Source organism: Sus scrofa, chromosome 3, assembly GCF_000003025.6.
Source record: "Sus scrofa isolate TJ Tabasco breed Duroc chromosome 3, Sscrofa11.1, whole genome shotgun sequence".
In the NCBI taxonomy this organism is placed as follows: Eukaryota; Metazoa; Chordata; class Mammalia; order Artiodactyla; family Suidae; genus Sus; species Sus scrofa.
Window position 1 is genome coordinate 71,332,044 of NC_010445.4, and position 26,485 is coordinate 71,358,528.

The window sequence follows — 26,485 nt, forward strand, 5'->3', positions numbered from 1 at the left end:
AGGATGAGGGTTCGGATCCCTGGCTTCGCTCAGTGGGTTAAGGATCTGGCATTGCATCAACTGTGGAGTAGGTCACAGATGGCTCGGATCTGGTGTCGCTTTGGAGGATCTGGCATTGCTTTGGCTCTGGCGTAGGCCGGCGGCTGAAGCTCTAATTAGACCCCTAGCCTGGAAACCTCCATATGCCGTGGGTGCAGCCCTAAAAGGACAAAACACACACACACACACACACACACACACACACAAAGTGTGCTGCAAAGCAGGCATTCTTCAGCAAGTAGGAAAATAAAAAGAACACACAAAGCAAAACTTACTGGGTATTTTTAAGTACTTCCATAGACATCATCTAGGGATATATAAACTAAATCATAGAAAATGATCTACAAAGACTAAAAACTCATCAACACTGACTGCTTTTGGAAGCAAAAGTCCCAAAAGAATATATACTCTATGATTCTGATTGTATAAAGCTCAAAACAGACAAAATTTAATTATGGCTTTAGAAACCAAGCTGGGGTTACTCTGGGGCAGAAGGGAGGGTCTAAGATTTTTGGACGAAACATGCAAGGGGCTTCCAAGATGTTGTCAATGTTATAGTTTGTGACCTAGGTAGAGATTTCACACGTGTCTGCTAATTCTGTTGACTAATTTCTCTTAGTCTACTGCTTACCATTTAATAGTGTTTATAATGTGATATGTATGTATATATAAAGAAGTTACTAAGTTCGGTGTATTTGAATTTATACACAATCTGTGAAATAAATATTTATGTTTTATGCATTTTTCTGTAGGGGTCATACTTTAAAAAAAATAAACTCATCAACAATGAATCACATAAAATGTAAATCCAGTTTACCTGTGATTTCTTCTTTCCTGGAACACATACTTTCACACTTTTCCCCTTTATCAGAAGAGGGGTTGTTTCAATGTACTTCATGACTGCAGTAATTGCCTCTTTAAATTCCATTTCTAAGTATGCCTAAAATGAAATGTATTCCATTTTTAGTCAAAAATCTAGCTTAAAAGTCTCTGTATGACTTAATACTTCTTTGTGGAACAGGAAACTATGAAATTATCCCAAGTCTTGGTTGCTTTTACTTCTTTCTGTATCGCTAAAGTATGATTTGATCTTTAGGATTTTTTTTCACACATGAAATGGACATTTAACCTTATAGAATTTCTGTAACATTACCAAAAGGAAAAGCAGGGGTTCCCAGCTGGATCGTGGAATAATAAGAAACTGGAAGGGAGGACTCACTGAACAATCAGAGAGAAGGCAGGATCTGGTCTAGCTGCTTTCAGTCTGACATTTTTTAAGGCTTCTTGGAGCAAAGAAAACAATACCAACTATGTTCCCTTGTTCACTTGTCTTATCTAATAATTTGATGTTCTGCTTAGTCTAGGGTTTGTAGTTTTGGTGAATCTTATTATGTGAGTTATAGAAATATAACTTATATGTAAAAAATATTTTTTTAATATAACCTTACTGGTATGCTAATAAAGCAATGGATGGCAAAATAGCCCTGCCACCTGCTTTTGAAAATATTTTCCTTTTTTAACACAGATATGTTCACTCATTTATATATTATCTATGATTGCATTTGCACTAGAGTAGTTGAAATCCTATGACACACAAAACCCAAAATATTATCTAACCCTTAACAGAAAAAGTATGCTCTTCTAAAAAACAGTGTGCTTTTAGAATTTAGCAATTCTTAAAGATATAAAGCAGTATTGTGGGGACCTTGTTCGTTTAAATCCAAATATTTACATAACTTTCAATTAACAATTACATATGTAGAAAAAGCTAAAAGACCCAACAACAAGTCTTTATAAAATAATGACTTTGTATGAATTTTTAGAAAAGACTAAATGACTCACCTCCTTTCTATATGGAACAATCAGGACATCATTAACTTTCCCAAATGGCTGAAATATTTTTCTAATCTCTTCCTCAGTACAGCCATCCTCTGGTAATTCAGATATAAGAAGAACAGAACCATAAGGCGATGACTGATCCTTCCGAAGCTATTTTTGGGATGAAAGGAAATTCAGCCAAATTAAGTGACAAAGTACAGTAATAATAATCCCCAACATAATTTTTTTCTACCATTAATCTCAATCCTTTAAAGAGTCTTTTCTAAATATTTTAGCACAATGTGAAAAAAATGTTAAATGCTAAAGTGGTAAGAAATATGTTTTATATTTTACCACTTAAACCCAACAGCAGAGTTCTAAGTAACCAATCACAGATGCTCTTTTCTGTTTAGATGCATTAAGTAACAAACAAAACCTGTGAAATGGCCCAAAACTATCAAACGGTATTTTTCTATATGAATCAGCATAGCATATCACTAGTGAAGCTGAAATGACATCTTTGCTTGCTCTGTGTTCTCATTACTAAAAATGATACCTAGTATAAGCATTATATTTTTAAAGATTCACATATACTATATACAATTTGAATATATTTTAGTATCAAATTTACCACTCATGTTAAGAATTGACTCAAAAACAACTTCTAAAGAGTTCTATTGCTACCATCTAGAAGCCCTCAAACAGAATGAAAGAATGTTACAAAATAATCCAGACACTTCAAAATTAATTCTCTATACCCTACATTTCTTCTAATGCTCTTCAAAATCGTACAATTGCAGGACGATTATTTTAAGTTTATCCTAAATATAAGCTCTTTGGAGGCAGGGAACTGTAGTTGAAAATTATGACATGGTGGAGTTCCTATAGTGGCACAGCGGAAACAAATCCAACTAGGAACCATGAGGTTGAAGGTTTGATCCCTGGCCTCGCTCAGTGGGTTAAGGACCCAGCATTGCTGTGGCTGTGGTGTAGGCCGGCAGCTGTAGCTTCAACCCCTAGCCAGGGAACTTCCATATGCTGTGGGTGCTGCCCTAAAAAGACAAAAGACAAAAGACAAAAGACAAAAGACAAAAGAAAAAAAAGAAAGAAGAAAGAAGAAAAGACGTGATAAGAGCAATATATACTTAAAGAGTTCCCACTGTGGCTCAGTGGTAACGAACTCGACTAGTAACCATGAGGATGCAGGTTCAATCTCTGGCCTTACTCAGTGGGTTAAGGATCTGGCACTGCCATGAGCTGTGGTATAGGTCTCAGGCATGGCCTGGATGCGGCATTGCTGTGGCTGTGGTGTAGGCTAGCAACTACAGCTCGGATTCAGCCCCTGGCCTGGGAACTTCCATATGCTGCGGGGATAGCCTTCAAAACGACAAAAAAAAAAAAAAAAAGAGCAATGATACTTAATCCTTCTTAATATTATAAAGTATTAAGCATTTGAAAGTCTGGCCTATCAGGAGTTACTTTGATAGTCTAAGGATGCTTTATATATTTGCTATAATATTAACATATGAAATAAAAGAATACCATCAAAATACACCAATAAGTCAGTTCCCAAAAAACAGACTAGTACTCTACACTGTACAATGACCTATTTGACTTCTGAACTGTACCACAAAAAGTATAAAACAGATAAAAAATGACCAATTCTCATTAGAGACTCACTCTTATAGCTTACTAACAGATTATAAAAACTCATCAATGCTACTGGTTACATCAACTTCCCAATCAGTAAGCAAAACTCATCACAAGGATCTGCTTGTTTCTAGCCAAAAACACCAAACCGTCAAAATATTCTCACTTTTGATATATCAAATGCCAAACCTCTAGGATTTGTAAGTTACAAGATTTTAATTACTTGCACGTCTATTATAGTCAGAAGAGAAACCAATAAAAACATTCCACATCAACATAATTTAACAAGTCATGATTTAAAACTTTGTGAAGTATGAAAATTGAAAATGAAGAACTTTGCTTTCTCTTTGTCACATTAATAAATGTATGCATACACTTTCACTAACAAATAAGTACTGACCTTACGTTGCAGACAAACAGTTTTATCAGACACCTGTTTATTTTCTGGTGAGGTGTCATCTTCAAGATTCTTTGATTTGTAACGAGTACAATGTCCTCCTATATTTGAATCACTCTTTGTAGAGCTTATAGATTTAACTGATGGCTTTGATCCACTGCCAGTTTTAAGTTTTTGTGCTGGTGAGTGTCCTTTATCAACTGCTTCAAGATGCTTCAGTTTGATGGATTCTGACCCATGCCCAGATCGTTGTAGTTCATCTTCTAATGCTTTTTTTCTATCTAGTAATAAGGACATAAATACTTCATTTAAAAAGAACTTAAGGTAGGAAATATCTCATCGCATCATTTAAAAAAAAAAAAAAAAGAAGAATCCAAGATGTAGTACACATATACAATGGAATACTACTCAGCAACTAAAAAGAATGAAATAATGCCATTTGCAGTAACATGGATGCAACTAGAATTCATTATACTAAGTAAAATAAGTCAAAAAGAGAAAGTATCATATGATATCCCTTACATGTGGAATCTAAAATATGGCACAAATGAACCTATCTACAAATCAGAAACAGACTTACAGACATAGAGAACAGATTTGTGGTTGCCAACGTGGAAGAGACAGGGAGTGGGATGAATGGGGAGTTTGGGGTTAGTAGGTACAAACTATTACATTCAGAATGGATAAACAAGGTCCTGTTGTATAGCAACAGGGAAGTATATTCAATCTCCTGGGATAGACAATGATAAAAAATAATATTAAAAAAATGTACATATAGGAGTTCCCGTCGTGGCGCAGTGGTTAACGAATCCGACTAGGAACCATGAGGCTGCGGGTTCGGTCCCTGCCCTTGCTCAGTGGGTTAACGGTCCGGCGTTGCCGTGAGCTGTGGTGTAGGTTGCAGACGTGGCTCGGATCCCGCGCTTCTGTGGCCCTGGTGTAGGCCGGTGGCTACAGCTCCGATTCAACCCCTAGCCTGGGAACCTCCATATGCCGCCGGAGCGGCCCAAGAAATAGCAACAACAACAACAAAAAAGACAAAAGACAAAAAAAAAAAAAAAAAAAAAAAAGAAATTAAAATAGAATTTTAAAAATTAATTCATTTAATAATAAACTCCTATATTAACATAAATATTTTTATGAAAAGCAACTGCTGTAATTGTAATTTCAAACAAAAATTAGCTCGATGAGTAGCATCACTTTATATTTCCCCAAACACTTTAATTCTGGGCTTAAAAGAAGACATCTGAATTCTCATATCTGCTTCTGCATCCAATCTGCTGGATATATTTTGGCTGAAATCTTTAAAGAAATATCCAGTTTCACAGAGACATGTAGTCAGAAAAGGAATGACTTCACAGACCTCTGAAAAGACCACAGAGAAGAATTATCTAAGAGCCATTTCTGGAAAGGTTAGTAAACCAATATTAAGACATAGGTTAAAAACAAAATGATTTTTTTTTTTTTTTTTTTTTTGTCTTCTGTCTTTTGTTGTTGTTGTTGCTATTTCTTGGGCCGCTCCCGCGGCATATGGAGGTTCCCAGGCTAGGGGTTGAATCGGAGCTGTAGCCACCGGCCTACACCAGGGCCACAGAAGCGCGGGATCCGAGCCACGTCTGCAACCTACACCACAGCTCACGGCAACGCCGGACCGTTAACCCACTGAGCAAGGGCAGGGACCGAACCCGCAGCCTCATGGTTCCTAGTCGGATTCGTTAACCACTGCACCACGACGGGAACTCCCAGAATGATTTTTAAAATGTTTTAAATTAATTCATGGAAGACAAGTCTATAAGTAATTAATAAGCCAAACTAAGATGCTTGTATATCCTTGGTTTTCAAGTTTGATGTTGGGTGGATGGATAGAGTTTCCCACATTTATTCTGATATACAGTAAATGGAAGAATGCACTGGGTTGGGACGTGGGGCAGATTTCATAAGCAATTCTAAACTTAACAACCTTAAAAGTTTTTAAAAAGCTGAGGCAGGAGTTCCCGGTGTGGCTCAGTGGTTAATGAACCTGACTAGGAACCATGAGGTTTCGGGTTTGATCACTGGGGGTCAAAGATCCGGCGTTGCCTCGAGCTGTAGTGTAAATCGCAGATATGGCTCGGATCCCGTGTTGCTGTGGCTGTGGTGCAGGTGAGCAGCTCCAGTTCAACCCTAGCCTGGGAACTTCAATATGCTGCAAGTGCGACCCTAAAAAAAAAAAAAATTTGGTCAAAATAAGTACTTATTATACATAACTATAAGTGTACCTAATGATCTCACTGATCTCCTCGCTGTCCGTTCAGGGCTAACTGATCGATAGCATTTTGGACTACCTCTAAATGGATTTCTCATTCGATATGGTGAACGGGATCTGGATCTGTATCTAGAGATGAAACGATGGCAAATTCTTGGACTTCGACTTCTTGGTCTATACATAGATCGTATTGGGCTTCGAGATCGACGGAATCTGTGACTTGAACTTGATCTCCTACAACGTCTAGGACTGGGGGAATGAGATCGTCTTCTTGGAGTTTCATTTTCTTTTCTATTGCCTTCATTTCTACAAAGTGTAGGAGAAAAAAAACCCACAAGATTCATCAACTTGATATAAATTTAAATTTGTATTAAATGACAGATTGACCTTCTTAAACATACTATTAACAATGCGAAACTTTGATACCGTGTATTTACTTAGAGCAAGAACCTGTTTGTTATGATGCAATTCAGCCTTGTAGATAAATAAGAAACAATCAGAGCACATCACCCCTCTGTTCTGTTAATTTACAAAAAAAAATCATCTATTTCTTGTACTTCCCTTATACCGCTATTACATCCAATTATGTTTTGAAAGTACTAAGTTACATAAAGAATTTAGAAGATGACTTATATAAACAGATATTTTTAATAATTTTTCCTCAAAAGACTACGCCATCCACAAGTATTTCTTTGACTGCTGTACCTCTCTCTCTCTCTCTCTCTCTCTCTCTCTCTCTCTCTCTCTCTCTCTCTCTCTCTCTATATATATATATATATATATATATATATATATACCATGAATAGTGAGCCTCACTACCAGGGGATACAAAGCTTAATAAAAGCATTCCCAGCCTTCAAGGAATTCATAATCTAAGATCCCACAAACATAAAATAATAAAAGTAGACAATATTTTTTGGTCTCTTTTAGGTCCACACCCATGGCATATGGGAGTTCCCAGACTAGGGGTCAAACTGGAGCTGCAGCTGCCAGCCTACACCACAACCATAGCAACAGGGGATCCAAGCTGCATCTACAACCTACACCACAGCTCACGGCAACTCAGGATCCTTAACCCACTGAGCAAGGCCAGAGACTGAACCTGAGGCCTCATGGATACTAGTCGGGTTCGTTACCGCTGAGCCACCATGGAAACTTCCAAAAGTATACAGTATTTTAAGAAAAGACTTAAAAAAAAAAAAAAGTTCACTGAAGGGAGCTATCACATTTAAGCTGGGTAATTAAAGAGGTTTCACAGTAATGGCTGCACTTACCTGTTGTTTAAAATTAAAAGTGATCAAAACACAACCTTTTTTTAAAAAAGTCCTTGTTTACTTTAAAAAAAAAATCAAGTTTTAATAATACCACTATTTAAATAAAATAATTACCTTCTTGATGGGAGGATCTCAGGATTCCAATCAGGATACCTATTTTGAAAATAAATAATACTAATGAAGAGTTAAAATAATATGATATGGCTCAATCAATCTTTCCCTGCAATACATCAAGACGACTGTTCAAAACCAAAGTTAGGGAGTTCCCATCGTGGCTCAGCAGTTAGTGAACCCGACTAGCATCCATGAGGACTCAGGTTCGATCCCTGGCCTCACTCAGTGGGTTAAGGATCTGGCATTGCCTTGAGCTGTGGCGAAGGTCACAGATGAGGCTTGGATCCCACGTTGCTGTGGCTATGGAGAAGGCCGGCGGCAACAGCTCTGATTGGACCCCTAACCTGGGAACCTCCATATGCCGCAGGTGCAACCCTAAAAAGACAAAAAAAAACCAAAAAACAAAACAAAAATAAAAAACAGGAGTTCCTGTCGTGGCACAGCGGAAATGAATCCAACTAGGAACCATGAGGTTGTGGGTTCGATCCCTGGCCTTGCTCAGTAGGTTAAGGATCTGGTGTTGCTGTGACGGCAGCAACAGCTCCAACTAGACCCCTAGCCTGGGAACCTCCATATGCCGCAGGTGCAGCCCTAAAAAGACAAAAGACAAAAACCAAAAAACAAAAACAAAAACAAAACAAAAAACAACCCAAAGTTAACATAGTAGTTTATTGGTATATTAACATATGAAAAATTTTATTCAAAGTAAAATATTTTGAGTATCTAATTCAATAAATAATTGAAGTATTATACTAGCAGGCAATTTAGGAAAAAGAAACATTATGCCCCATACTTTATTTATTTATTTTTTTGTCTTTTTGCCTTTTCTAGGGCCGCTCCCGCGGCATGTGGAGATTCCCAGACTAGGGGTCGAATCGGAGCTATAGCCGCCAGCCTACACTACAGCCACAGCAACGTGGGACCCGAGCCGCGTCTGCGACCTACACCACAGCTCACCGCAACGCCGGATCCTTTAACCCACTGAGCAAGGCCAGGGACCGAACCCACAACCTCATCATTCCTAGTCGGATTCGTTAACCACTGAGCCATGACGGGAACTCCATATGCCCCACACTTTAAAGTTCTCAACATTTATATAGGTAAAACAAGCAGTACACATAAAAGCGTTAAGAGTTTATAGAAGAGGTATAAAACACAAGCTTAGTGATGGTTAAAGATAGTTCACCCACTTTGCAGAATTCCAGGGGACACTATTCAAAAGAATAAGACATGAATGGTGTTCCTTACACTGTACTTACTGGTCCTCAAAAAGGATCTAGTCAAAGGAATCAGGGGAGAATTCAGAGAAAAGGTTGCTTTTCAAATAGCCCTTAAAAAGGTCTATCAATGGCCATGGATCAGGTGAGGTATCATACAGTTGCAATACATAAAAGAAGAACTGAGGGTCAAAAGAGGTGTTCTATACCAGGAACCAGTACAGCACGGAAATGATTAAAGGAATTATGAGGGGGAAATCCTGGAAAAGCAGCTCAGAAACAAACTATGAAGGTCTTTGAAATCAGGTTAAGGAGACCACATAAGTAAAAGGTAGTGGAGAATCAATAAATATTCTGAAGTGAGGGGAACACAGCAATGTTTTCAGAACAACTGAAAATATTTAGATAAGAGAAAAAGATGAGGGCTAAGATATTTAGAAATCAGGCATGTAGAAGCCACTGAGAGTAACAGAGATGAACAGAGAATGGAGTTTGGAGAGAGAAAAAAAAGAGGGCTGAGGATAATCTAACTCTCAGGAGTAAAGGAGACAAAGATTAACCAATGAAAGAGATTACGGGATAGCCACAGAAAGAAACATTAGGGGGAACAGTAACATCACAGAAGCCTACGAAGACATTCCTGATGTGGTGCAGCAGGTGAAGAATCCAACTGCAGTGGCTCAGGCTGCTGTGGAAGTGCGGGTTCAATCCCTAGCCTGGTGCAGTGGGTTAAAGGATCCAGCACTGCCACAGGTGCAGCATAGGTTGCTGTGGCGCCTTGGATGCAATCCCTGGCCCAGGAACTTCCATGTGGCACAGGTGCAAACATTAAAAAAAAGGGAGGGAGTTCCTATTGTGGCTCAGCAGTAACGAACCCAACTAGTATCCCTGAGGACACAGGTTAGATCCCTGGCCTTGCTCAGTGGGTTGAGGAGCCAGCATTGCCGTGAGCTGTGATGTAGGTTGCAAATGAGGCTCAGATCCAGCTTGCTATAGCTGTGGCAGCTACAGTTCTGATTCAACCCCTATAGGGCCTGGAAACTTCCATATGCCATGGGTGCAGCCCTAAAAAGACCAAAAAAAAAAAAAAAGAAAAGAAAAAGAAAAAAAAGAAAACACATCTTTATCCTCAACTTTTTTAGAGAATCTGAACTCTAGGAAATGGTGATTAAATTAAACAATCAAATCACTGCTGTTCAAAAACACAATTTCAGTAACCAAGAGGAGAGCCAGGTAAGGAAATGGAGGCAGCAAACGCTTTCAACATGTCACCTGGCAGGAAAATAAAGTAAATAAAGTGAGGTCAAAACCTTACTAAAGGTAAAGTGGTTTTTATTTGTTGCTATTTGTCTCAGATACTGTTAGCAAGTTTACTCAAAAGCAATTCTCAACTCCCTCTTCCTATGCCTCCCTCTAATACAAAGGCTAGAAAGCTAAATATCTGCTTTCCCAGCTTCCTTAGAAGATTGCCAGTGATAGGTTCAAACCAATGAGACATAGGTGTAAAACCACTGGCCGACTTCTGAGAAAGATCTGCCCCCTTCTTCCTGCTTTGAGAGCACACATTATGCCTGGAGCATCTTATAACTATATAAGGCGACGAACTATTTTTTTGAAGGCAAAAAACTTCAATTCAATATATCTATCACTTAGCAACAGGAATTATCAAAAGGTAAAAAATTTTGTTTCATCTACTACATTTTTTAAAGATTTCATTACTCTGCACCATCAAAGAAGATACATTTCCAGTCTCAAGGTACTTGTACTGTGTTTAACCTTTAGACAGCTGTGTCTAAAATGTAAGTGCTGCCATTTAATGGCCACTTTATCTGAAAGCTAGTTACTTAATATGAGTAAGCCTTAGCTTTCTCTTAGGTACAATGCTAGAAATATAACTTGTTGTCAATACATAGAAGTTATTAAATTTCCAGAGCTCTCCAATTCAAGAATGGGTAATAATGTTTCAGATCTAGGTTAACTGCTAGAAAACATGTTCTTGTCTCTGCTGTCCAGAGCAGAAAGATAAAACATATATACTATTCTGTAATTAGAGTGTCAACTGCCTGTATATTGCCTAACTAGTTTTTAAAAATGTGTTTCAGAAGCATGATACATGGGCCGTATAACACAAAGGTTAAGAAAAGGCCCTAAGTAAAAAGACATTATCTGTGTCCCAATGTGATGCAATAAGCAAACCTATCACCTATAAAGTTATTGTGACACAAATGTTCAATCTGAATTTAATGAGAGGGGAAAAAAAACAGAAAAGTATAAAACATGGAATATTCTACAAGACAACTTTCGTGGACATTTCAGAAGTCAACCATTGTGAATATATCCCCCTCCCACCCAACCCCCCCAAAAAAGGTGTTGGGGTTTGGGTAGGCAAGGGAAAATGTGAACTTGGCCTATGTATTAGAAGGCATTATGAAATTATTAATCACTGTGTTATACTGTGGTTATAACAGATAACCACTATAGAAAAATTTCCTTATTCTTAAGAGACAGATGTTTAATTAAGAAATGTAAAATGTCTGCAATTAACTTTCAAATTTTTTTTTTTTGGTCTTTTTGTCTTTTTAGGGCCACACCCGCCGCATATGGAGGGTCCCAGGCTAGGGGTTCAATTGGAGCTATAGACACCGGCCTACGCCAGAGCCACAGCAATGCCAGATCTGATGTCTGCGACCTATACCACAGCTCACAGCAACGCTGGATCCTTAACCCGCTGAGCGAGGCTAGGGATCAAACCCACAACCTCGTGGTTCCTAGTAGGATTCATTTCCACTGCACCACGACAGGAACTCCCAAATGGTTTTTTAAAATGTGTATATAAAGATGTAATAAAACAGATGTAGCAAATGTTAATAATTGCTTAATAAAGATGAAGAATATATGAATGGTTAAAATCCCTTCAACTTTTTTGCAGCTTAGAAACTTTATTCAGAATAAAATGTTGAGGAGGGAAAAAGGAGCAAAGATCCATGAGCTAGACAGATTAGTTGTGCCAATTATTTGCTGTGTGATAGTGAGAATTCTCTAATTTCCTCACTCGTAAAATCACAAATAATCATTAAACATGTATCTCACAGGGTTGCTTTGAACATTAAAGAAACCACATAAAACACTTAGAAGAATGTCCAGAACACAGTAAGTTTATAGCACTTATTATTATCTTTAATACTAACTCTGTGTACTGTATCTTTTCTCAAGACCAACTACTCTTGTGTCATAATCCAGAAAGATCCAACAAGACAAAGAGAGGGAAGAGATAGTAAGCCTTAAGAAAAGGAATAAGAGGAGTTCCCGTCGTGGCTCAGTGGTTAATGAATCTGACTAGGAATCATGAGGTTTCGGGTTCAACCCCTGGCCTTGCTCAGTGGGTTAAAGAACTATAACCACTGGCCTACACCACAGCCACAGCAACATCAGATCCAAGCTGCGTCTGTGAACTACACCACAGCTCACTGCAACACCGGATCCTTAACCCACTGAGTGAGGCCAGGGATAGAACCTGCAACCTCATGGTTCCTAGTCGGATTGTTTTCGCAGCACTACGACGGGAACTCTCAGTGCCCTGTCTTAAAGAAGGAAAAGAACTGGAAGAAACAATGGAGAGTAAGCACCATATCTAGATTGTTCATCTCCTACTTAAGGTTTATTCTGAAAATAGGTTTTAAACCAGAGGAGGTTTACACGTGAAATTAGATACTAGTGTTTTGTTTGGGTGGTTTTTAGTTATTTATCCTTTGGGAAAGGGGCGAGGAGGAAGGGAAGACTATGTGCTCTGAAACAGATAACCATCCCAAGGAGGGAAAAACTGACCTACTGGGATTAAATTAGGAAGAGTCAAAAGAAAGGATCAGGAGTTCCCGTCGTGGCGCAGTGGTTAACGAATCTGACTAGGAACCATGAGGCTGCGGGTTCGGTCCCTGCCCTTGCTCAGTGGGTTAACGATCCGGCGTTGCCGTGAGCTGTGGTGTAGGTTGCAGACGCGGCTCGGATGCCGCGTTGCTGTGGCTCTGGCGTAGGCCGGTGGCTACAGCTCTGATACGACCTCTAGCCTGGGAACCTCCATATGCCGCGGGAGCGGCCCAAAGAAATAGCAAAAAAAAAAAAAAAAAGAAAGGATCATATTTAATTCTCCTTTTGGAAAGAGACTAAATATTATTTGTATAAAATTAATATTTCGAATAGGCAATAGCTTTCTAAAAATATTTATCTCCAAAGTGCCACACTAAAGGTATTAACCAATCATACCTGAAATACTGTATAAATTTACTACCTATGAAAAAGAAAAAAATTGTTCTTACTGTTGACGTAACTGTCGGCAGCTCTCAATATGAGTAGATGTGTTTTGATGCTGAATCCAATCCTATTGTAAAGAAGACAATTGCACAAATTAGAATATTCTTCGGCTGACTAATGAAATTAGGCTTATTAAAATTACACGGTATACTTTGTTTTTTCAGACTCAAACAAATCTAGTTATAAATGCCATTTGGCTACTCAAATTTTCACAAACAAAAATAAAAGGCCTCCAAACAAAAGCACTTAATACCATACCTCATTGATACCATTTTAAAACATCTTAGTATAGAAAACATTTAAAAAAATCATACCCATGGATACCCATTTTGAAGTCAAATATATATTTAAACTTGGAAAAAATAAAAGCATGGATCAGAAATAACTCATCCCAAATATAAAACAACACTCTAGAGAACACTAAAAACTCTATAAATAGAAAGGTATCTGAAACGGCATCTTCAAAATATAGTCTCAATGCCCTACACCTCTCAAATTCAAGCTAACAACATTAACAACAAAAAATCCTACCTCTTAGACCAATACCATTCCAAACAAGGTACTCACTATATTGGCAAAGGACAAGATTAGTAAAAATATGAAAAAATTCTGCTGATTGAATCTAATTTATTTTCAGGGTATAATGGAAAGTAACACCATTTCAAAGACATGATGTCCCTTAAGTTTAGAACTTTACAATGAACAAAATACTTTATTGTACATAACTTCATTCACAAATTTGCCCTAAAATTACATTCTGTACCCATAAATTTCTCCTGGAAGATACATCTGATTTTTCTTTTAAGGCAATAATACAGTTTTCAAAGATACAGTCCCCCAAGTAAAATAATTACTTAAAAGCAACATGTATATTACTCAAAGTTTTACTGTTTCTCCAGCATTTGCAAAGGCAAAAAAATTACTGAACAGTTTTGTGTTTTATAACTTTCCTAGAGGAAAATGTTACTCATTTCCATTTCAAAAACATTTCAGTCTGTCATTGCTAAAGACGAACTAGAAATATTCACAGTTAAAAACCAGAGTTGACACTAATTTTGGAATCTGCCTTGTCAAGAACTACCTGAAAATAAGTGCACACTACTTGCAGTACTCAGCAGCAGGTTATGACAAACCCTAAACTATTTCATTAAGCCATGGAACTGATTGTGGATTGCAAAAAAGAAATGTCTGCACATCCTGCTCAGTGATACAAGTAGAAGTCTAGAAGAGATTGGCAGTTAAGGAGTCTCTAGTAATACTAAACCCATGTCTTTGACATTAACTGGATACTGTTTACATCAAACAGACACACTGGCAGGTACTGAGCTGGGCATGATTTACTTGGACCATAAGATGTTTCATTTGAATAAGTTGCCAACATATAAAATCCCAAAGATTTCCAGCTTTTCTTGAAAAAATATGAAGAAATAATACCGTACATGTATTTGATACAGCAGCTATCAGCTGATGCTGACAACTTATTTGAGGCATACTCCTCCAGTTCTATCTACATACACACACCTACTTTCTTTGTGTCTTAACAGGCCCACTGCACTCACTGACATTACTTGTTTTAAGCTCAGTAAATATATCTACGCCACTTCAATTTCTAGACTCTCCAGTAAGAAAAGGGTCCAAAAGCAGTGCTGCCTCTCCAGAGAAAAAGTGATAATTACCTACAAAGCAGGAGATGCAAGGACTGTAGACTTAAGTGGGCCCAGAATCAAACTGTGAAAAATACCTACCCTATCAGAGCTCTCTATCCTTCAATTACTTCAAAAATCTTTTACATTAGTCACTATTTTCTCAAACTGAATTATTTCTGTCAAAAGGTATGGTTCTATCCAAGGACATGCTTCTAAACCAAGTGGGAACAGTCAAAAAGACATAACTTCTAAATCAAGGGACTGCTCCTCCTCTGTTTGAACCTCAATTTAGAAAATAAATAATTTCACATTCCATTGTAGTCTTTTTCAGGCTATAGTTTTAGAGACTCAGAGGTGAGGAACATATTGTCACATGTTACTTAGCAAGAAAAAAATCTCCAATTGGTAATTTATATTTATTGGTTACATATGTATAATGTTGAATACATGCACACTTACAAGGCAGCAATATACGTCACAGAAAAAAGAGAGGTAGTTTGTACCACCTAAATCCACATCCACAAATCCCTATAATTTGTCATCCAGTAGTGAAGAATTCATTAGTTAGGTAAAATGAGCTGTTCTGTTAAAAGGTCTGTTTTAAATGACAATCTCTGCGAACTCTAATGATGATGCACTTTTTTCCCTAATTTTTACTTTTACCATATTAACCCATATTTTCCCCAACTTACACATGAATAACTAAGGTAGCCTCCAGTCAGGTGCCTAACCTATCAATTCTCATTTCCTATGCATCCGGAATACATCAGCCAGATTTACCTCCCTAAAATAATTTTTAACGTGTCACTTCACAGATTAAGAACCTTAATTACCTTCCTAATGCCTTCCACTTCAAGTCTAAACTCCTTAGGCTAGCTCTTCAGGGCCCTTCATACTTATTGTTGCTCTTATCTGAAATGTCATCCCTCCTCCCTTGAGTATATCTAAGCTTACTCATCATTCAAGACCCATCTTCAACCTACTCCATGAAGTCTTCCCCCCCACATCACTCCAGACAGACTTAGTGCAGCTCGTCACTCAGTCTTCTTTAACTAGACTACAGAAGTCTTCTGGTGTCAGAAAGTATAATACACTTTTAATTATATACTGCTAAATACACAAGAGATGTTAATAAATTGATAATGCTGGCCTGGACTGATATAAGCCTGTAATCAGGATAAAAATATTAAATCTCTCTCCCCCTATAGCATACCCAAACAAGTTAATTACGATCACTGAATCATTTGTTCCCCTCCAATATTTAAAAAATTTTCTAGGTGTGTAATTTTTCTCTTCAATGAGACTGTTAATAACTATGTAGAAGAACAGTTTTATACAGTTCATTTCCATCCCTGCACCTAATACAGTCATGTACAAAGCCAGTAAACAACTACTGAAAAAAATGTATATCATTTCTATTCTACAGACTAAAAGTTAAAACTCTTAAAGATATTTTTCCTGGCTTCATCATGACTACTTGAAAGTTCAAAATCACTGGAATACAGAGAGCCTAACACTCAATTCAGTGATTAGGCTAGGGCTATTTACAGATTTTAATTAAGCATTATGAATTATTCTAGGTTTTCCAAGGCTATGTGATCCCCTTTGATGGGGGAAAGCAATAATTATTTTATTAGAACTCAGCATATCTGGCTAAAATGAGGTAGAATGCGGCTTTCCTTTGCTGCAGTTAACCTTTATGACAAAAACATCAGTTCTAGGTATTAGATTTTTGTTGGCTGAAAGCTGGTGAGTGCGTAATAGACAATAAAAGGGGAGCACTGGAAAGAGGGGGAAAAAAAAAAAAAAAAAAAAAACGAAGAGAATTAACACCCTTAGACATTTAAGCCTATTCCAAGTATACAACCAATGCTATGGCCTTGAATCAAAGCTTGTTCCCATGGGAAGTACATTCCTTTCTGACCATTTGTAATATAAATCTTAAAATCACATTAGTAAATATAAGGAACAGTGGTTTTTCCAAACATACATAAGTAAATAAAACACACTTAGAAATTTCTATTCAAATCCACCAAATGATTACTATGAAAGAGTATAATCTATATTACTTTTTGGCATCTCCGTAAAATACTTCCCTCTAACTATACTAACTATGAAGACACCTGAGGCTTCTTCGCTTTTTAAAGACTCTTTAAAGTTGTATATGCTATGCTCTGAGCCCACAGATGAACACCTAAAAATTCATCTTGACTCAATTTTGCTATGGAGTAAGTTATCTTAGGAACCGCCTTCTCAGGAACACTAAAAATCCTATTCAAGATAGAGCCAGAAAATATTTAAATCAACATTAACTATCTTTAGCCCAAGACTGGTAGATACATGCCAGGCTACAATACACTGTCTCTTTTAAATGTTTTATTCCAACTTTTTATTTTTATACTAATACATTCTCTTACTTAGATAAAAGTAACCCATGTGTCATTGTCTTACAAATACACAGTTTATGTCATATAAATTTTATGTTGCATTTTTCTGGGATAACTCATCAAACTTCAAAACAAATGGATAAATCCATGTAGTGTGCCCAATCACAGGAATACAGGAAGCCTAACACTCAATTGAGTACTTAGGCCAGGCTACTTATATTACAACTAAGTGTTGATGTTGCAATCAAAATTATTTTGTCATTTCCTTAATGACTAGTTAACACCGGCATACATATGAGAATTTAGAGGAAACTTGGGCGCTGAGCATCATGATACAGTGATCTTTTAAAAACACTCACCTTCAAATGACTACATTCTACGTTACACAGAGAACACAAATGTGGAAATATTCTTGGAGACGCTGCATAATAATCATTCATCATAGAAGGAGTTGGAAGTCTCTTCATCTTCTGGGCATCAGCATGTGAAAACTTTGGTAGCCATGATGCTTTCACAATCCCAAAGGGAGACTGAATGGGAATGTCAGCCTCTGACTGGTAACTCTTTTTACCTCCTCCTGATCCATGGACATTAGATGAATTTATGACAGGTTCATGTGGGATCCGCTCTTGTTGGCTTACAGCTGAAATTAATTCTGATGAAAAAGGTTGCTGGTTCATAGATGGAGGAATCAGAGACTGATTCATTGTCTGGTTAACCGTCTGGCTAATGGATTGGCTGACAGGTTTTACAGGTTCAAGGACTGACTGTCCTCCTGAAATGTGTAAGCCTGACATCTTGGTTCCACTCTCAACTGGGAAAAAGGACTGATTACTGGAGGATTCACTGGGGAAGTCCATCTGTCGAAACACATCTTCAATAGGAAACATAGAATTACATATCACATTTGGAGTGGGAACAGATGCAGAAATGCTTGGTTGTGACCGAAATTCATTCTTGACCTCATCAGTTGGAATTTCAGGATCATAAATACGTACTTCCAGTGGATCTTCTGTGTAGCCATATTTGCTTGCATGCCCATAATCAATCACATTACTTGAAACTGCCTCACTACCAAGTGTTTCTTTATTTCTGCTCTGAGAAGGTAAATTAGGTAACCGGCGCCCCATTTTTCGCATTCTTATATCCCTCAAAATTAATGGCATATTTTCAGGAGTTAGCTGTTCATCAGGATAGCGACTGAGTTCTTCTAGGTCTTCATTAGATAATCCAAAACTTGCTAAGATACTTGAGGCACTCTCTTTTGTATAGCGACTCTGTACTTTAGGACTCTGCTCTGTAACCTGTGGTACAGAACTCTGTTTCACTCCCACTGATGCAGATATATGAGGTTCATCATCCCACCGGCTACCATGAGGCTTCCCCTTCTTTTGCTGTGCTTCATGAAAATCCAGTTTTTCTTTGGTCAATCTTGGGTCAGTTCGGTGTTGCGTTACCTGAACATTCATTCTCTGTGGTCCCATGTTCTGATAGGATTCATGGCCAGCAAATCTGTGTGGAATTCCACGGGCTCTCCCTGCTGGGTAAAATCTTGGAAGACCCATAGATCCAGGCCTCATAAATGGTCCTGGAGGCCTCATCCCAGAAGGGTTAGGTGCTCGTGGCCTCTGAAGTGGAAAGTTTCCTCGAGGATTAAACCTGGGTCTCGACATGGCTATTTTCAAGAAAGCCTGATTTAATAAAGTATAAGGTGGTGTTGAACTATGTGAGGCAACGGCATTCAGCTGCTGAAGCGCCAACTGAGTCTTAATCTGAGCAAAGTGTAAAGGAGATGGGCCCAACAGAAGTGGGTTTGCAATGCCCAGGTTCAAGGAATTCACAAGTGGTGCGAAATTTTCCAAGAATAACACAAAGCTGAAAGTTAAAACACAAATATTAGATCATTTTAACTCAAACTACTTCATGAAGTGGGTTCTACAGCCAGTGTAAAACATTTTGAAACAAAGCCATGAAACCATTCTGCATTTCATAAATTTTTAGAGTAAGTGCTTATGAGGATTTCAAACTTTCCCAAAAATTTTATCTTCTTTTCTTTCCTGAATCCAGAACACAAACCCCAAACCTCAAGCCAGAGTTCATGTACACTGTGTTGCACTGGGTGCTGTCCTAGGTGCTGAGCAGAAATTAACAACTCCTTTTAAAACTTCTTAGAAGTGTCCAAATCCTGCATGCCACTGGGGGATGGGGTGAGGATATACATTCAGTTGCTGTGGTCAGTAAGTTCTCAGAAGTTGTTTCTTTATCACCATAGATCTTTTCCCCCCTTCTTTTTGATTTTAATGGAAAGGAATGAGTTCGGAATCATTCATTCAATTTATTAAATATTTATTGTCTAATATTGACAGTCACACTAGTCTCTGGAGTTTTAAAGAATAAAACAATTACTATAGCCAAAATGCAAGCAATCTAACAAAGAAAACAAAATAAATCAACTGTAGTAGTTTGTCAGTATTACAACAATGCTAAAAAGTATCAGGAAAAGATTTCTGGAAGAGGTCATGAATGATTAAGTTGAGTTTTATAGGATAAGTATCTTCTAGAGTTTTAAGGCAACTGGGAGAAGAGCAATTCCAGATAACAAAGTCTTACTAAATGTGTTTATAGAATTTTAGAAAATGTAGAATATCTTAAGTTAAGGTTTCTGATTACTATAATACAATGAAAACAGCTTGCTGGAAATGATTTTAAAATGTATACATAATTAAACTTATTAACTGCATGTTTCTGACAAAACTATAAAATTCTGGACCAAGACAAAATATAGCTTAAGTGAAAACATTTCAATCTTCAATAACCTCAGGACTATTTAATAAAATCATCTTGGAAGACAGAAAAAAAAAATTTGCCAAGAACCTATCTCCCTTAGCTACTGTTTTTACTGACTTACGAACTTTCCCTCTGAAACTATCAATTTCAATAAGGCTCAAAAACACTTTATTCTCCATTTCTAACTAATCTTAAAAGTCCATGTATTCTTGTCTATATCTCTAATAATACCTACTTTTCTTTTTCCTTTCACCAACATCACCATCCTACTACAAGTTCTCGCCATTCTATACCACAGTTGGCCTCCATCCCAATTCATTCTGTCATTACTGATTAAAAACCTTTAAATACTTCCCTTTTTTTTTTTAAGTTTTTTTTTTTTTGGCTGTGCCTGCAATGTATGGAAAAATCCCAGTTGTGCTTTATAAAACAGTGTTTTGAAGCAATTAATCCTAATAATGCAAAAGTCTTTTAAAAACTGTAAAAAGATTAGAAAAAGGCAAGCTCCCCAATTACACAACAGTTAACACTTTTTCCTTGTCTATTATAAACTGAAAACCTACAGTTAAATATACCCAGAGTCATGGCTGCATTGACATTTAAAGAATCAAATGCTATTGACTCAGTATCTAACAAGCAAAATGATGAATTTGGGATTTTCATTAAAATAATCTAGAAAACAAAGGGTGCATGTTGGTAGAGGTGGGGTGGAGTCTGGTGGATGAGAGAAGTTTGATGAAGTTCAACTGGCCAAAATACTTGTTGTGGAAGCTGAGTGACGGGTCCATAAGAATTTATTTCCTTTCCTCTCTACTTTTTCACATACTTGAACACTACCCGCCCCCCCAAAAAAATCAGAGTGCTAATATTATTAAGTGTGGCATTTTAAACAAAAAGGAGGAATAGGAGAATATTAAAACCAACATAATTTTATACTTCTCAATCTATCATTATCACACCAAGGTCTAACATAAGCCAACATGAGCTAATTTGTTATGACTAAGAGGCAATATACAAATAACATGCAGATATAAATCTAAAATCTCACTTTAGTTCATTTAACCCCACATCTTTCCTTCCCAGCTGACACAACTATCAATTATTAAGTAGTTTCGTATTTCACTCTTTCTCTGTTTCATTATACATTTTGGTGGGGGAAAAAACTATCTGTGAGATGAAGAAAGTAAAATTAAGCAAAATAAGCAAATGGCTCTTAATACAAAACCCCATTAAGAATCAAGTTATACCACTTCGGTCTTTTGAGAATGGAATTGATATAGCCTAAGAACAATGTGATTAAAAAATAAGAACCAATAAAACAAGGGTAAATTTGGCATTAACACCTGGAAAATAACTGAATAAATAAAGACAACAATTATAAAGTCTTTCTCATTTATCTCCAGGAGTTCTGGCCATAAAGAAGTTCATTTACCTAATGGAACTTACAGAGAGCAAACTTATCATTATCTAACTTATCATTAGACTGACTTGCAAAAATCTGAGTTGAGATCTGAGCTCTCAGTTACTTCTTTGAAAACTGCAGTTAAATAACACTAAATTTTTAAAACAAATATTTATTCCTGATTATAAAAATAACATATGCTTGTTAAAGAAAACAATAAAAAGTAGAAAATGAAATCCTTACCAATAAAACCATCACTTACAGTGGACTAATGTTTTGCTCTATTTCTAGTTTTGTATATGTACATTCATACATGGATGGGAAGGGGAAGACAGTATACCAAACTTTATTGTATGAACTATCCTATTTGCTATTTTCAATCAATATTTTATTTTCCTATGTTTAATATTTTTCAAAAACAGAATATTAATGATCACAAAACATTCTGAACTCCTGAAGAATTATTATTTTGACAAGTAGCAGTTAAAAACTCTTCTATGTCCTATTAAGAACTAAAATATGCCACTCTAAAAGCAAGAAATTAAACAAAATGTCAACCATAAAAATTCTTTTAGAAGCATCTAACAGAAACTGAGTTCTTAAGGCACACATGAAGATATTGCCATTACATCCCGAGGTATTTCTGAGATGTCCACTACCACTGACAATCAAAACCCGTCTGCTATTTAAAATCAAGTCTTGGAGAGGAAGAGAATCCTTAATTTTCTTTACAGATATTGATAAAAAAAAAATCTGAAATCTAAAAATACAAAAGCATCATCAAAAATTGGTCAGCCAGATCAAAACTGCTCCATTAGATTCATAATGAAAAGACTTATATCAAACTCCATACTTGCACTTTACAGCATTTCATGGTTCAAAAGCTTTGATACTCATTATCTCATTTGAGCCTTACAACAACCCTGTGAGCAAGGGAATCCAAGTTTACAGATAAGTAAAACCTTAAAACTAAGTGGCAAGATCACAAATAGAACCCACAATTCCTCTTGCTGTTTTTTTTGTTGGGGTTTTTTTTTTTTGGCTGTGCCCACGGCATGTGGAAAGTTCCCAAACCAGGAACCAGGATCAAATCGACACCACAGCAGCAACTCAAGCCGCTACAGTGACAATGCCAGATCCTTAAGCTATTGCACCACAAGGAAACTCCAAGAAATGGTATCTCTTTTGTTGCTGTTAAGTTGATTTCTTTTTCTTTTTTTTTTTCTTTTTTGGCCACAGCAAGCAGCAACTTAATCTGAGATCTCAGTTCCCAGACCAGGAATTAAACCCGGACCGCAGTGGTCAAAGTGATGAATCCTAACCATTACACCACCAGGGGAACTCCCCCCCACCTTGGTGTTCTTTCCATGTTTTATTCTAGATATATAAAATTTAAATGTATATAAAATATAAACTGTTTCTTCTAATTATTAAAAAAAAAGCAATACCTGTTCATTTCCACCCTTCCCAACAGAAAGAAAAATCATTGCTCGTGACATGCAGAAAAGAAAAAAATTTTCTATAATCTTACCACAAAGGGAAAAGTACCATTAACATTACTTTTCGAGGTACCTACATACCTCATCTGATACTCTGTTAGAGAAACTGTCTCAGAACAGTTTCACACCTAAGAATGCAAGTTTTACACTGGTCAGTCAATCTACTGAGTGAGTACATATCATTCTGTGCTTTTCTCAATTTAAGTGGTACTGAGTTTTCTTTATTTTTGCTTTTTAGGGTCACACCCATGGCATATGAAAGTTTCCAAGATAGCAGCTGAATCGGAGCTATAGCTGTTGGCCTACACCACAGCCACAGTAAGGCAGGATCTGAGTGGAGTCTACGACCTACACCACAGCTCATGGCAATGCCAGATCCTTAACCCACTGAGCAGGGCCAGGGATCCAACCCGCATCCTCATGGACACTAGTCAGATTTGTTTCCACTGCGCCACAACAGGAATTCCTGGTACCGAGTCTTCTAATTTCCGCTAGTATATAGCTAGATCTACTCAGCCAACTCTTTTCTACCATTTGTTTTATCCCCTTATTTCTCAAAAGGTATGCAAGTCATAATTCTGAAGGTGCCACAAGTGTGGACAGAGAGTATCATGCTAGATGTTAAAAAGGTCCAAAATGTGGTACTTCAATGAAATTGTCAAAGAAACAGAATGAAAAAACTAGAAGAAAATCAGACACTTTTATCATGAAGGGCATCACGAACTTCACTGCTACCTCAAAGGATTGGTAACTACCATGACTTCAGATCTGAAAGAAAATGAAGATCAACTTGCTAACAATGCACAGTACCAGGAACAAATCACCATGAGAACCACTAACAACCTTATATACAATGATTTAATAATTAATATTTCCAGGAAAATATTTTTTTCTGATAAACAAGATATGTGATGTATAATCAGTTGCTTTTTCGTTGTTTAGGATTATGTGCACTGCATAAATAAAATACATAAATGGGTCTCCAGAGACAACAGTATTCAGAGTAAATGATACTCCCCTGAGATGTTCACAAGTGGTCCAGCTTATTACTTTGCTATCCTCAAGAAATACGAAGCATTAGTCCAAGAGAAACCACCAGATCCAAGTTGGAATAAAGAAATCTTTTCTGCGATTTTTTTTTAAACTAGAATTGAGAAAGTGGTGAATGTTAATAAGACTCAAATGCGGGTGATAAAACTTACTGCTTAAGTGGGAAAGCACAAACACTGATACAAAATAAAGCCAATACAGCAGGTAAGCAGGACTAAGAGATAAATACAGTAATTCACCACCTAGTTCCAAATGTTCTTGAGATCAAACTATATACTTGCCCTCCCTGACATCTGGTTGTTCACTTTTTTCATGAAGTTGCCATGAGCCAAAAAATGTTTCCAATCTGCCTTAAATGGGTTTTCAAAATCTTCAATTAAGCATACCTAATCTGGCCAAATACCTTAAAGCCTTATGTTATTTTACATAAAAACTAGAAATAAGAAAACACATATACCTGCTTACAGTTACAAAAAGAAATACAGGTAGGATAACAGAAAACAATGAAGCTGGTTATCTATAAGGGATAATAGAGGACTGAAACGAAGAAAATGGGAACTATGTTTCATAGAGTACATCTTACTATACAGTTTTGACTTTTAGAAGCATGTTAATAACCTATATTTTTTTAATAAATTAAAAGAAGGATGGGAAGACGGGAAAAAAGCTAAAACTGAAAGCAAACTAAATTGCTCTGCACACAAATACCATAACTCACTGATGGGGAAAAAGAAAACCATTGCAAGTAATTTATAAATTCATACTTGACTGATTCACCCTCAACTTTGGTGGAGCTAGAAAGGGAGAACTACAAATTCTTACTCTCTTCAGTAGTTTGTTTTGTTTTTTTGCTTTTTTGGTAGTGGTATGGGTGAAGCAATTCTTAAATTACTTTAGATATTCCTGTGAGTAAAGAAATAAATATTTTGATAGTGTGCAAAAACAGGGCTCTCACTGTGGGGAAAAAATGTAATGGGAGAAAGCAAGTAAGAACTGGACAGCGATAAGTAAGAACTGGACCACAGAGAAAACTAGGCGTCCATAACTACATACCAACCATTATAAACGCAGAGAAACTGCTAAGTGGGAAAATCATTTTGTAGCCATCATAGTAATATAAAGATTGGTTCAGGCAAGAATCAACCATACATGTTAAGTCCACAGTGAAATTTTAATGAGGAATACACACTGGCATGGCCTTGGAATCAAACATCATATTACCCATGAGGGGCATATGGTCTTTGTGCATCTCCAAATCTGTCTGATACCATGGGGGACACTGCAATTTAATTTTTCTGGCCAGGGATGCACAATCTGAATCTATTCAAGAAGAAACATCCCCCCAACAACACACACACACAAATAATAATCTAAAATGAGAACTTTTCTAATTTTTTTTAAAAAAGCAGATAGTTTTCTTCAAAAATGTCAACCTCATAAAAAAGACAATAGAAATATTCCAGAGTAAGGAAGACTAAAGAAATGCAATTACCTAATCCTAGACTGATGCCGTACTGGAGTGGGGGTTAAGAAACATTTCTAGGCCAAATGACAAAATCAGAATATGGTTTAAAAACATTTTTTTTTCTTTTTTACGACCGCACCTGTGACATATGGAAGTTCCCAGACTAGGGGTCAAATCAGAGCTGCATCTGAGTGAGGCCTACACAGCCACATCAGACCCGAGCCGCATCTTCAACCTCTACACTGCACCTTACAGCAACACCAGATCCTTACTTAACCCACTGGAAGAGAGAGGCCAGGGATGGAACCTTCATCCTCACCTTACTTAACCTGCTAAGTCACAACAGGAACTCCCAGAATATTGTAAAAAAATTTGATGAATATTAAATTTACTGAGACTGATAACTGCACTATAAAAAATACCTAATTTTAAGGAAATCAACTATTAAACTAATTAACAACTAATAAAGGGTAAAGGAGCACAATACATACAACATTTTCAAGATAGTTCAGGAAAAAAAATAGGGGTGTGTGTATGCATTTCAGCACACAAAAGGATAGAGGGAAGTGAAACAGGGAATTCCTGTCAGCCAGCACTTTAATTCATTTAAAAAAAAATCGTTAATGACCCAACACCGTACTATCTAACCTCTTTCATATACTAAGTCAAAAGAGGACTATAAGCAAGTAAGGTGACATGCAGAAAGCTGGCAATATGATAAAGAGCACCAGACTTAAGCACATTTTTGGATTTGGTTATTGTCTCTCCGTATCATGTTTACTCCCTAACTATTGACTGTTAGGCCATTATGCAATCCATAATAATCTGATCTTTGGGGAAATTTCCACTGATCTGAAGATATCCACCCTGCTAGGAGGGGTGCCAGCAAGTGACTTCATGCAAAATTGGGCAACTCCCGTAAGTAAAATTTAACACTAATGTTGCATAGTGTTTTTAAGATCTTAGACCCTAGAATCAGTGTTTTAATTCAGACCCTGCTGCTTGCTAAAAATGTGAGCCTGGGCAAGCTGATTATCCCAAGCCTCAGTACCACACAACATACTGATGTAAAGACTGATTAAAATCATACCCCCGACATGCAATAGATGCTCAAAAAATGTTAGTAAACAAAACGCTTTACTTAAGAAGCAGGTAGTTATTCTTTCCTTTTATTAAGTCTTGGGTAA

The 26,485-nt window shown here is 37.0% G+C and overlaps 1 protein-coding gene across 15 annotated transcripts in view; it reads right to left on the reverse strand.

Moving 5' to 3' along the window:
* ZNF638 (zinc finger protein 638) overlaps positions 1-26,485 on the reverse strand; it is a 140,010-nt gene that overhangs the window by 47,768 nt on the left and 65,757 nt on the right. For 9 of the 15 annotated variants that reach the window (XR_002342575.1, XR_002342577.1, XR_002342576.1 and 6 more), the window contains exons 2-8: positions 17,455-18,970; positions 13,068-13,129; positions 7,538-7,576; positions 6,163-6,455; positions 3,908-4,185; positions 1,882-2,028; positions 857-979 (exon numbers count right to left, since the gene is read on the reverse strand). Coding sequence is in view for 11 of the 15 variants with exons in the window: in XM_013996059.2 (XP_013851513.1) it covers positions 857-979; positions 1,882-2,028; positions 3,908-4,185; positions 6,163-6,455; positions 7,538-7,576; positions 13,068-13,129; positions 17,455-18,970 (2,458 nt within the window). In the remaining 4 variants the exon portion in view is untranslated. Of the gene's footprint in view, positions 1-856; positions 980-1,881; positions 2,029-3,907; positions 4,186-6,162; positions 6,456-7,537; positions 7,598-13,067; positions 13,130-17,454; positions 18,971-26,485 lie in introns of all 15 variants that reach the window. The other 6 variants (XR_002342574.1, XM_021087383.1, XM_021087384.1 and 3 more) reach the window with 1 other exon arrangement.